Source organism: Chiloscyllium plagiosum, chromosome 9 (assembly GCF_004010195.1).
Source record: "Chiloscyllium plagiosum isolate BGI_BamShark_2017 chromosome 9, ASM401019v2, whole genome shotgun sequence".
Taxonomy (NCBI): Eukaryota; Metazoa; Chordata; class Chondrichthyes; order Orectolobiformes; family Hemiscylliidae; genus Chiloscyllium; species Chiloscyllium plagiosum.
Genome location: NC_057718.1, coordinates 7,076,647 through 7,089,775, shown reverse-complemented (window position 1 = coordinate 7,089,775; position 13,129 = coordinate 7,076,647). Strand labels below are relative to the sequence as shown.

General features: G+C 42.2%; 1 protein-coding gene across 1 annotated transcript in view; it reads left to right on the top strand.

Annotated features, from left to right (window-relative positions):
• Positions 1 to 13,129, top strand: part of cd109 (CD109 molecule) — a 133,759-nt gene that overhangs the window by 68,372 nt on the left and 52,258 nt on the right. Inside the window, exons 19-20 of the mRNA XM_043696746.1 lie at positions 3,051 to 3,164; positions 5,158 to 5,376. Of these exons, the coding sequence (XP_043552681.1) occupies positions 3,051 to 3,164; positions 5,158 to 5,376 (333 nt within the window). The remainder of the gene's footprint in view (positions 1 to 3,050; positions 3,165 to 5,157; positions 5,377 to 13,129) is intronic.

Below are 13,129 nucleotides of genomic sequence, written 5' to 3'. Positions count from 1 at the left end.
CTTCCTGACCTCTCCGCCCCCACCTCAGTCTGACCTATCACCCTCACCTTGACCTCTTTCCACCTATCACATTTCCGACGTTCCTCCCCCAGTCCCTCCTCCCTACCTTTTATCTTAGCCTGCTGGACAAACTTTCCTCATTCCTGAAGAAGGGCTTATGCCCGAAACGTCGATTCTCCTGTTCCCTGGATGCTGCCTGACCTGCTGCGCTTTTCCAGCAACACATTTTCAGCAAATGGTTTGAGGTCAGTTGTTAATTTTAATTCTGACCTTGTGAGATTTTTGTCAAACCATGCATGAGAAAGGACTGGAATATGGAACTTTGTCATGGGAGAATAGTGTAACAGGAAGGCTCTGACAAGAATCTAGAAGGGTTATGTTCCGGTTTAATTTCTCATTTATGGGCAGGATGTGAAATTCAAACGTAGCCACAAGATGGCTCCAGAGAAAAGGGTTTGAAGAAAGTTGTTACTTCCTAAAGCGTTGCTTATGAAAGTTGTTACATTCAGTTCTTTTTATTCCACGTACACACTTTAATACCCTTCCCAAACAAAAAAAAAGCAAAATAAATCACAGCATCTTGGCTGTTCACAAATTTGATTAGTGGAGCCTGAAAGGGAGTTATTTCTCATAATTTTTGTTCCTTGCTTTCAAATGGCACCTTGGATTTATTCCGTAATATGTTGTAATCTTGCACTGCCTTATATTGATCATCCTCTATCCCTGACACTTTCTCACCATTGGTGATGTGTCATTCCCACTAACAATCCCACAGACATCTGGAGAATTGGATAAATATTGGAATGGAAATGTGTTCAAGACAATGGGAGGAGAAGGCAGAGGAGTGATAGAGTGCTCTGAGGCGTTTAATATCTGAAAGGGTTTACTGATGTTATGAGAATGTCTCTGACCAGGAGGGGGTTGTTGTGATGAGTGAACAGGTTTTCCGTACCAGTTTCTGAGTGCCAAATTCTGTGGTGTTAAACAGTATTGTGTACTTGCTCTGCATCTAACCTGATCTTTCACAAGAATCTATGATGTTTTTCAGATGTAAATGTAACGAGTTATTAAGAAATATATAAAAGGAAATACCTGATCAATATTGACCCTCTTAATTGCTGAAGACTTCATTTCATACCCTTCTCCACTTCAATCAATGATTTAAGTTAATCCCAGTAAGCAAAGCTGGTGCCCATGAATCTACCCAAGGCATCCAGATGGTACTTGTGGACCCAACCACAATATATACTAGACAGCCTGGGGTTTGGTATGCCATGGACTCCTGCACTCTTTGCTGAGCCAGGGGTCATCCCCGAGCAAGATGGTAATGGTTGAGTGGGGGATATGAGGTTACAGGTTGCTGTTGGAGTATATTTCTGCTGCTGTTGATGGCCCACAGTGCTTCACAGATGCTCAGTATTGAGTTGCTCAATCTGTTTAAAGTCTGTCCCATTTAGCACCATGATAGAGCCACACAACACGATGAGATGATTCTCAATGTGAAGTGCACAAGGATTGTGTGGTGGTCACTCTTACTAATACTAGGAGCATAGAAATGTAGGGACAGGAGTAGGCCATTCAGCCCCTCTAGCCTGTTCTGCCATTCAGTGAGATTCTGGATCATCTGTGACCTATCTCCATATATCTGCCTTTGGCCCATTTCCCTTAATACCTTTACTTAACAAAAGTTTATGTATCTCAGACTTAAAATTAACAACTCATCCAGCATCCATTGTTATTTATGGAAGACGGTTCCAAACCTCTATCACTCTTTGTGTGTAGAAGTGCTTCCTAACATCACTCCTAAGTGATCTGACTCTCAGACTAGTTCTAAAATTCCCCAACAAGTATAAATAGTTTATCTTTATCTATCCTGTCTTTTCATGTTAATATCTTGAAGACTTTGATCAGATCACCCCCTCAATCTTCTAAATTCTAGAGAAAGCAGGCTCAGTTTGTATGATCTCTTCTCAATAGTTAACCCCTGAAATCCAAGTATCATTCTTATCAACCAATGTTGTCCTCCCTCCAAGGCCAATATATCTTTCCTAAGTATGGTGCATTGATCTATTCCAAGTGCTACAATGGGATTTAACCAAAGTTTTGTATAATATTGCTAAGGCCAATTGTTCTATTTAAACATCTGCATCTTTGTGCTTCAGTCCTTTAGAAAAAAAGGGCAACATTCCATTAGTTTCCTTGATTATTTTCTGCATTTTCTTTGTGACCCTTTAAAGATCTACGCACCTGAACCCCCAAGTCTCTTTGGATGTCCACTTCATACCATCTTGAAAGCACCCTGATCTATTCTTTCTCAGTCCAAAATAGATAACTTGATATTTGTTTACGATGAGCTCCATCTGTCACAGTTTTGCTCATTCACTTAACCTATCAATGTCCCTTTGTAATTTTATGCTATCATCTACACTGTCTACAATCTGCCTAGCTTTGTGTCATCAGCAAATTTGGTTGTATGACTTTCAATGCCATTATCCAAGTCATTAAAAAAAATGTGATTTATTGAGGCCCTGACACAAATCCTTAAGGGACACCACTGGTCACATTATGCCGATTTGAGTACCTACCCATTATCTCTACTTTGTCAACCACTCTCCCAATTTACTGTCATGGATCAATGCATCTGCAGCAGGCAGATAGGTGAGGGTGAGGTCAAGTATATTTCTCCCCCTTGTTGGTTCCCCCACCACTTGTTACAGACCCTGTCTAGCAGCTATGTCTTTTAGGACTCAACCAACTCAATTCTATTTGGTTTAATTACCTTGAAACAGCCTGAAGGTATTATATTCAAGCTATATAGAAGTGATTATATGTAATGTTCTCTTGTCCTAAGTCAGTACCATTGTATCTGCCTCTGCCAACAGAAGGAGATCTGGGGTATTTCCATTCATTAACTTTTAACACATTGAAACTAAACACATGTTTTGGCTTCGTCAATTACTTGAGAGCAGTCTTCATCAGATGGGTTCATCACCAAATCTATGACCTGTGTTCCTGTGTCTATGCTAATACCAGTTTGTTCTGTTTAACAGTTGGAAGTCTTCAAATCTTTCTTTCTGGAACTAAACCTCCCGTACTCTGTAACCAAAGGCGAACAACTCATTTTGGAAATAAATATTTTCAACTACCTTCAGCAGGACCTGGAGGTAATCCCTCTCCTGCAGTTTCAATCTCCTACATGAATATTTTGTAGTTGGGATAAAACGTTAATGCATTCCTACGTCGTACCTATTAGTAATGGCATTTTATGAATACTGTGGGATCATTTCATCTTGCCATAGCATTAGATTAGTGAGCGAAAGACTGCTTCAATTTACTAGAAAGAGCATATTGTAATCACTGGTATGAGGATACAGAGAGCAGAAAATTGAAGGGAAGAAATTGGTGACCATTTTAGCCTGATAAACATCACAGCAGGACATAATTATATTTCTGTTCCAATGGCTCCTCTAGAGGGTTTTGTTTGTGATTCTCAGGGTGTACTTCATGGCTTGCAGGGTCTAATTTGCAATTCTCATTTATTTGTTAGGTGAGGTGGTCACAGAGTAACACTGCTGCCTCTATTTGTGTTGACATAAACTCACACAGAGGTAGAGATAGAAGATTTCGTCAATATGTTCAATAATTATGAAACTCATTAAAATTGAAGCCATCACACAAAAGGGCTGCTCAATGTTCCTCAATATCAGAGTATGTAAATTGGCATACAGTGACAGGTATAAGTAAGCAATAAATGTTTTTCAAAATAATTAACTTATACCTCTGCCATCACTCTAATAACACCTTCCATAGATTGATGGGGTCATAGTCAATGGGTTTCCATCATACAAAGACCAAACCTGGAACATTTTAACCAGACAGCTGCTATTTACTGCTTCTCAGATCTCTCTGTCTCAAATTTAAATTTAGCAATCAACACAATCTTCATTTTAACAGCATCTGTCAGATTTTCACTCATATAGCACCTAAACATGTCCTCTCTACCTCCTGGTATCAGCAGGCACGCTGCTCCTGGCTCTGGCTCCCCACTTTGACCTCTGCCAAATGACCTCGGGCTTCCATTACCAGCACATAGAATCCCTACAGTGTGGAATCAGACCATTCGGCCCATTGAGTCCACACAGGCCCTCGAAGAGCATCCCACTCAGACCCATTCCCCTCCCACCCATCCCTATCCCTGTCACCCTGCATTTCCCATGGCTACCCCACTCTAACCTGCACATCTTTGGATTGTGGGGGGAAACTGGAGCACCAGGAGGAAACCCACACAGACACGGAGAGAATGTGCAAACTCCACACAAACAGTCACTTGAGGGTGGAATTGAACACAAGTCTCTGGTGCCATGAAGCAGCAGTGCTAACCACTGAACCACTGTACCATCCCTGGATCCCTGGTCCAGGCTGCCTGTTCCTAGACGTCATCCCTATCAGCTCCAGACCCGTGCTCTGCCCCTTACCCTCTCTCTTGCCGCCTGGCTCTTGGACCTCAACTCTCAAATCCAATGTTGACCTCAACCACCCCCAGCTCCCAGCCCACAGCTGCCACTTTCCGGAACCCAGTTCCCTTTGAGAATAACATGAGTATTGTTTTTGGGAGGGGATGAATTTAATAATGCTTATAGAAATACTGTCTCATTCTAAATGTGATTAATTCAGTTGTCCCTTAGAACAGGGGAAGGCGATGACCCAGTCACATTATAGCGAGACCATTAATCCTGAGATCCCAGAAGTGTTCTCGGGACTAGGGTTTAAATCCCCCCATGGCAGATGGTGGAATAATAATCTGGAAGTCAGAGTTTAACAATGACCATGAAACCATTGCTGCGGAAAAGCCCACCTGATTCACCAATGTTCTTTAGGAATTCCAGACCCACAGCAATGTGGTTGGCTCTTAACTGTCTGGAATGTTAGGGATGGGACTTAAATGCTGGCCCAGCTAGTGATGCCCATGTCCCATGAAAGAATAATTTTAAAAAAGCCATAAGCATTTTAATAGGTTTGTTGAGCCATTCATTGTAAGTGTTGTTCTAAAGGCTTGTCATGGACAGAGAGAGAGAGAGAGAGAGAGAACTAACAGGGCTGGTTAACTCATGTTGCAGATGGCTAGATACTAACTTGTTTATATTTTTTAACGTGCAGGTTTGGGTGACAGTTGAACCAAGTGATTTGTTTGATTTCATCATCGTACCAGATAAGAAGGATCTTGACCCCAACAAGCTGAAAGGCTCTGTGTTGAGTCAAGATTCCCATGTATTTTATTTCCCCATCAAGATGAAGGGCCTTGGCAAGATTCCCATCACCGTTAAAGCCACATCTGGAGTTGCATTCGACGCTGTCACCAAATACGTTTTAGTAAAGGTAGCGTTTTGGTTTGGCAGATTCCAATTCCTTGTTTCTTTCTGTGAAGTAAATGCGGCAGATTCAGAAAGAGTAGAAAAAGTAACAGGAGTAGGCTGGACATCCCCGCAAGATGCAATCATTATACACCTTCACACATGCCTATATGTTATAGTGGATTTGATGGAATGTTACAAAAATAACTCTATGGGTTAAGTGATCCAAATTAATGAGATTATTAGCAGTTATATTAGTATATTAATTAGTATTAATCAGTAAATATATTTATATATGTATGGTAGTCAATCTATATTAAGCAATATATATACCAGTAAATATAAATATTATGATATATATATATAAAATCTGTAATCTACTTTAGACATAGTAGAATATATCTACACACTAATGAGTGGAATTATAGCTTAAATGATTTTTGACACGTTTGACATGTCTAACAGCGAGTGTCACTGCGTTCTGCCCATCGCGGACCCCATTTTACGTTGGCATGCCTGCAGAACTCAAGCTTCCTGACACCAGTCATGATCTCACTCCAAGGTGGTGTCCAACGAGAGCTGCAGAGTCCCTGATATTAATACTGTTCTGGTTCCGTGATGTATCACCATTGCTTACTACTCTCAGTACTTTCAGTGCTTTTCCAGATTTTGTGCAGACAATAAGCTGAAAATATCATCCAGGTGGCCACGTGTCAACTGCATTAAAATATGATTCCCACTGACAAGCAAGGTTATACAGTAACCCAAAAGCCAAAATAAGATGTTTTTGCATCAGGCAAGTAATCTTTCACTTGTCTCTAACTACTCACTGTCATGTCCAATTAACCCTTAGCAATTATCCCTTAATGGTCTGGTTTGAAGATATCATTTTTACTATGTCATAACCCTTGCACAGATACAAATAGAATCATAGAGTCATACAGCACAGAATCAGACCCTTCTCTTCAACAGTCCATACCAAATGTAATCTCAAACTGAACTAGTCCCACTTGCCTGTTCCAGGCCCATATCCCTCCAAACCTTTCCTATTTGTGTATCTATCCAAATGTCTCTTTAAATGTTGTAATTGTACCCACATTCATCACTTCCTCAGGAAGTTCAATCCACACGCGAACCACCCTCCAAGTAAAAATATTGCCTCTTCTTTTCTTTTTTATATCTTTCTCCTCCCACCTTAAAAATGTGCCCCCCGCCCCAGTCTTAAAATGCCCCCTTTTGGGCAAAAGACAACGACCATAAAGTCGATCTATAGCTTTAATTATTTTATAAACTTCTATCGGGTCACGTCTCAACTTCCTACCGTCCAATGAAAAAAGTCCCAGCCTATCCATCTCTCTTTATGACTCAAACCTTCCATACCTGGCAACATCCTGGTAAATCTCTTCTGCTCCCTCTGCAGCTTAATAATATCCTTTCTATAACTGGGTAACCAGAACTGGACACAGCAAGAAAGTTATTAAAAGGCACTGATTAGGGATTTGATATGGAGAGGAATGTTTTGCCATAGCAAAGCAGTTGTGCTGAACTATTATGAAATAATTGATTAGTCTCCACCAGAGGGTTATGCCCAGTAGGGGGCACCACATTTTGGGAAGGATGTCAAGACCTTGGAGAGGTTGCAAGAGAGATTTACCAAAAATATGCCAGGTGACATAAAGAACAGAATTGATACAATGATGTTGTCGACATGGACTTCAGCAAGATGTTCAACAAGGTTCCACATGGTAGAATGGTTAGCAAGGTTGGATTACATAGAACACAGGGAGATCTCGCCACTTGGATACAAAATTGGCTTGAAGGCAGAAGACAGAGGGTGGTGGTGAGGGCTGTTTTTCAGATTGGAGGCCTGTGACCAATGGTGTACCACAAGGATCGGTGCTGGGTCCACTGCTTTTCATCATTTCAATAAATGATTTGGATGTGAATATAGGAGGAATGGTGAGTAAGTTTACAGATGACACCAAAATTGGAGGTGTACTAGACAGCGCAGAAGGTTACCTCAGATTACAATGGGATCTTGATCAGCTGGGCCAATGGGCTGAGGAGTGGCAGATGGAGTTTAATTTAGATAAATATAAGGTGTTGCTTTTGGTAAGGCAAATCAGGGCAGCACTTAAACACTTAATGGTAAGGTCCTAGGGAGGGTTGCCGAACAAAGAGACCTTGAGGTGCAGGTTTATAGATCCTTGAAAGTGGAGTTATAGGTAGACAGGATAGTGAAGAGGATGTTTGGTACATTTGTCTTTACTGATCAGTGAATTGAGTAGAGGAGCTGGGAGGTCATGTTGTGGCTGTACAGAACATTGGCGAGACCACGTTTGGAACATCGCGTTCAATTCTCATCTCCCTGCTGCAGGAAAGATGTTGTGAAACTTGTAAGGGTTCAGAAAAGATTTACAAGGATGCTGCCAGGGTAGGAGGGTTTTGTGCTACAGGGAGAGGCTGAATAGACTGGGGCTGGTGTCCCTGGAGCATCGGAGGCTGAGGGGTGACCATATAGAGGTTTATAAAATCATGAGGGGCATAGATAGGGTGAATAGCCAAAAATGTATTTCCAGGCTAGAGGTGTCCGAAACTAAAGGGCATAGGTTTAGGGTGAGAGGAGGAAATATATAAAAGGGACCTGAGGGGCAACGTTTTCACACAGAGGGTGGTGCGTGTGTGGAATGAGCTGCTAGAGGAAGTGGTGGAGGTTGGTACAATTGCAACATTTTAAAGGCATCTGGATGGGTATATGAATAGGAATTGTTTTGAGGGGTATGGGCTAAATGCTGGCAAATGGGAAGAGATTAATTTAGGACATGGACAAATTAGATTGAAGGGTCTTTTTCTGTGCAGAATAACTCTATGACTTTAACTAATGGTAGGGCCCTGGGTAATGTTGTAGAACAGAAAGTACTAGGAGTTCAGGTGCACAATTTTTGAAATTTACATCACAGGTAGGCAGGATGGTTAAGAAGATACAAAACCAGAAGTTGCTAGAAAAGCTCAGCAGGTCTGGCAGCATCTGTGAAGACAAATTAAAGTTAACGTTTTGGGTCCGTGATCCTTCACAGATGCTGCCAGACCAGCTGAGACTTTCCATCAACTTCTGTTTTTGGTTCTGACTAACAGCATTCACAGTTCTCTCAGCGGTTAAGAAGACGTTGAGCATGCTTGCCTTCATTGCTGAGAGCTTTGAGTACAGGAGTTGGGGCGTCATGTTGAGGTTGTACAGGACATCAATGAGGCCTCTTCCAGAGTTCTGTGTGCAGTTCTGGCTGCCAATTATAGGAAGGATATTTTTAAACTGGAGAGGGCTCAGAAAAGATTTGCCAGGATGTTGCTTGGAATGGAGTGTTTGAAATATAAAAATGGACTGGATAGGCTGGGACTTTTTTCACTGGAGCATTTGAGGTTCAGGGGTGACCTTATAGAGGTTTATAAAATCATAAGGAGCAGAGAGAAGGTGAATGACAAGGGTATTCTCCTTAAGGTGGAGGATTTAAAGACAAAGGGCCATATTTTTAAAGTGAGAGAAGAAAGATTTACAAAGGACGTGAGGGGCAACGTTTTTACACAGAGGGGCTGGTGTGTGGAACAAAATTTCAGCAAAAGTGATTGATGCAGATACAATTACAACCTTTAAAAGTCATTTGGATAAGTACATGAATAGGAAAGGGTTTGGAGGGATATGGGCCATGTGCAGGCAGGTGGGACTAGTTTAGTTTGGGATTATGGTCGGCATTGACTGATTGGACCGAAAGGACTGTTTCTGTGCTGTGTGGCTGTATGATGGGTATATGGTAGCTCACTGGTTAGCACTGCTGTCTCCCGGAGCCTGTTTCAATATCCATCCTTGGCTGACTGTCTGTGTGGAGTATGCACATTATCCCTGTGTCTGCGTGGGTTTCCTCAGGGTACTCCAGTTTCCTCCCACAGTCCAAAGGTGTGCAGGTTAGGTGGATTGACCATGGGAAATGCAGGATTATGAGTATAGAGCGGCTTTGGGTGAGATGCTTTTCAGAGGGTTGGTGTCGATTCAATGAGTCAAATAGTCCCTTTCCATACTGTAGGGATTTGATGATGATGGACTTGAAGCATTGAAGCCAAGTGCTTCTGAGAGCAGAGACATTTACGAGTTTATGAAATATAGATGCTGCCAATTGTGAGGTAGACTAAATAAAATGAAGGTTAAAAATATAAGCCTGAGGCGGGAATTGAACCCGGGTCTCTGGCGCTGTGAGGCAGCAGTGCTAACCACTGTGCCACCGTGCCGCCCATTGCTGCCAATTGTGAGGTAGACTAAATAAAATGAAGGTTAAAAATATAGCCTTTAACCTTACATGGTACAATCATCAATTTGTCTTCCCGGACATTAAGGTGAAACAATTTCCGATAGTCGGGAGGTGTGAATGGGGTAATCTGAGAACACAGCTGAGGAGAGATAAAAATGTTATTTAGAATGCAGTAAGTTGTGACCTGGAATCTACACTGCAGTTCTAAATTAAACTAATCCTGCTTAAAAATAACATTTCTCTTCTACACATCAGGACTTACGCAAGAATGCCAAACTTTAAAAATAAGCGATAATTTATTTTGCCTATGAAAATAGCGCTGATTGGTTGGCTAGTCAACACTGATTGGTTGGTGTGTTGTTATGGAGAAAGCTCTCGGGAACTATTGATCTGAATGCTTTGTTTTAACTCAAAAAGGATCACAATACCCAAATGTATTTCTTTATTCCTGTAAAGGGCAGGGTCCTGCACATGACTGTATGAAGCTTCCAATAAGTGTAAGTGAGCCACGTTGGTCATCCTAGATTGCTTGTTAATGGAATTATTTGGTCACCTAGGGTTGTTCAGTAAGTTTTGTCCAATTGCAGAAATACAACTCATTTTGACTTTGTGTTCTCTTCTTTGAAATAACGGGATCTATTATGCCTCTAAGAGGTTGGACAATACCTCTGCTTGATGTTACCTGAAAAATAATGATGTGGAGGTGCAGGTGTTGGACTGGGATGGACAAAGTTGAAAATCACACAACACCAGGTTATAGCCCAACAGGTCCATATCGAAGTACTAGCTTTCGGAGCACTGCTCCATTGTCAGGAGCTGTGGAGCAGGATCATAAGACACCTTGCTGTGTTGGCAAGCATGACCTTTTTCGAGATCCTGTCTACTTTGAGCCAGCAGTTAGTGGTGTCGATGGTAACCATGATGTGGAGGGGCCAGTGTTGGACTGGGGTGGGCAAAGTTACAAATCACACAACACCAAGTTATAGTCCAACAGGTTTAATTGGAAGCACTAGCTTTCGGAACGCTGCTCCTTCATCAGGTGATGATAACCAATTAAACCTGTTGGACTATAACCTGGCGTTGTGTGATTTGTAGCTTTCAGAGCACTGCTCCTTCTTATGATATTGCTCCACAGCTACCTGAAGGATTTTTAACTGAAAAATAATACCTCTGTCATTTTTTTCCCTTTACTCTTCCAGAGGAAGTGAGCACTTTTTGACAAAGGTCAGCATTATTGCCTATACCCGTATGCCCCTGAATTAGGTTATTTTAGAGAGCTGTTAATACTGCAATGCGCCTGGAGTCAGCAGACCAAGTAAGGATGGCCCATCTCTCTCCCTAAAGAACATTCCTGAACTGGATAGGCCTTTAGGTTTTGTGAGACCTTTAATTCCAAACTTTAAAAGTGAATGTAAGATTCCACCAGCTTCTGTGGTGGGATTTCAATACATCACCCCTATCTATCAGCTTGCTGGTCTAGTGACATTGCCACTATACCACCATCTCCCAGTGTAACCTGCCCTCAGTACGTCACTGGGGCATTAACTCAAATCTCTTTCAGGCTACATGAACCCCCTCACCTTCTGAGTCAGGGACCTGAGAGCTACCAACTGAACCATGACTAACACCAGGCAATCTTCAGCTCGTTGGAAGAAGCTGAATATAAAATTCCGACTCGGATTTCACAGTTCCTGCCATTAATGCTTTTGGATTTGACTCTCCTTGGCTATGTACTTGGATTATTTGGACCGTGTCAAATCCATTTCAGATCCCTGCTTCAGTGTTCACCTAAAAAAGGGACAACAATGGGGAGATTGAATTGAACCAAAATTTTACAAATGCATTGCAGATGTTGCGTGGCACTAATCTCCACTACGTCGGCCGAGTTACAGATAATGGAGACATAAACCTGTTGTTTAACTTGAAGCATGAGCTTTGGCCTAGGTTTAAGCCGATAAGTAGCCTCAAGTGAGTTTAGAGATCAGGACTAATCCCTTAACTCAGACTCTTTCAAAGCCAACCTTTTATTACTGCTGTGAAACTCAAGCGTAGGAGCCAAAACCTGGAGTGCAGGAAGAGTTTGAAGGGGATATATCACAGAAAGAAAGAAGCAGAAAAGTGTGTTGACTGGGAGAGATGAGGAAGGATGCAAAGGGTTAAACTCTGGAGGCAACAGTATCTTTATTTGCTGGAGATATGATGGAAGATGGCAAGAGACAAAGATAGGGAGAAATCAGGAGTTACATCGAATGGCAAACGACTTGAGGTTTGAAAGGGAAGCCAATGGTGGGAAGAAGTTCCATGCTTTTGATGTCTTGCATAAGAACATAAAACCCAGAAGCAAAGCAGGCCGTTCAACCCATTGGGTTTGCTCTGCTATTCACTGAGCTCGTGAGTGAGTTGATAATCCTCAGCTGCATTTTCCTGCCACTCCTCTATAACTTTTGATTCATTTGTGATTAAAAATGTATCTATTCTCAGCTTTGAACATTGTAAACTATTCAGCTTCAATAACGCTCTGTGGAAAAGAGTTCCACAGCTTCACCAACTCTCTGGTGGATGAAATTCCTCCTCATCTCTGTTTTATATGTGCGACCCCTTATTCTGAAATGATGCCCTCTGGTTCCAGACTCTCTACAAGGGGAAACAACATTTTTGAGTCTGCCCTGTCAAATTCTCTCAGTATGTTTCAATAAGTCGCCTCTGATTCTTCCACACTGGAATGAGAGAAGGCCTAAAAAGGTAAAAACAATGACTGCAGATGCTGGAAACCAGATTCTGGATCAGTGGTGCTGGAAGAGCACAGCAATTCAGGCAGCATCCGAGGACAGGCAAAATCGACGTTTCGGGCAAAAGCCCTTCATCAGGAATAAAGGCAGAGAGCCTGAAGCGTGGAGAGATAAGCTCGAGGAGGGTGGGGGTGGGGATAGAGTAGCATAGAGTAGCATAGCATCTATCCCACCCCCACCCTCCTCAAGCTTATCTCTCCACGCTTCAGGCTCTCTGCCTTTATTCCTGATGAAGGGCTTTTGCCCGAAACGTCGATTTTGCCTGTCCTCGGATGCTGCCTGAATTGCTGTGCTCTTCCAGCACCACTGATCCAGAATCTGAGAAAAGGCCTAACCTAGTCAGCCCCTCCTCATTTGAAAGTCTCTCCCTATCTGGTATCAGCCTGTGAACCTTTACTGAACTGCCTCCAATGCCAACATATCTTTCCATGGGTAAGGGGACCAAAACTGTTTAGAACTGTGGTCTGACCAGTGCCTTGAATAGACTTGGCAAAACTTCCTTACTCTCGTACTTCAAACCCTTTCAAATAAAGGGCAGCATTACCCTCACCTTCCCGAGTTCCTCCTTCCTGTTTGTAATTTAAGAATGGGGACTCCCAAATCCTTCCATTTCATAGCTTTCTACAGTTTGTCACCAATGAAAATTTCGGTAACATTGAAGGATGAGGGGGAACTTGTGATGCCAAGGCAT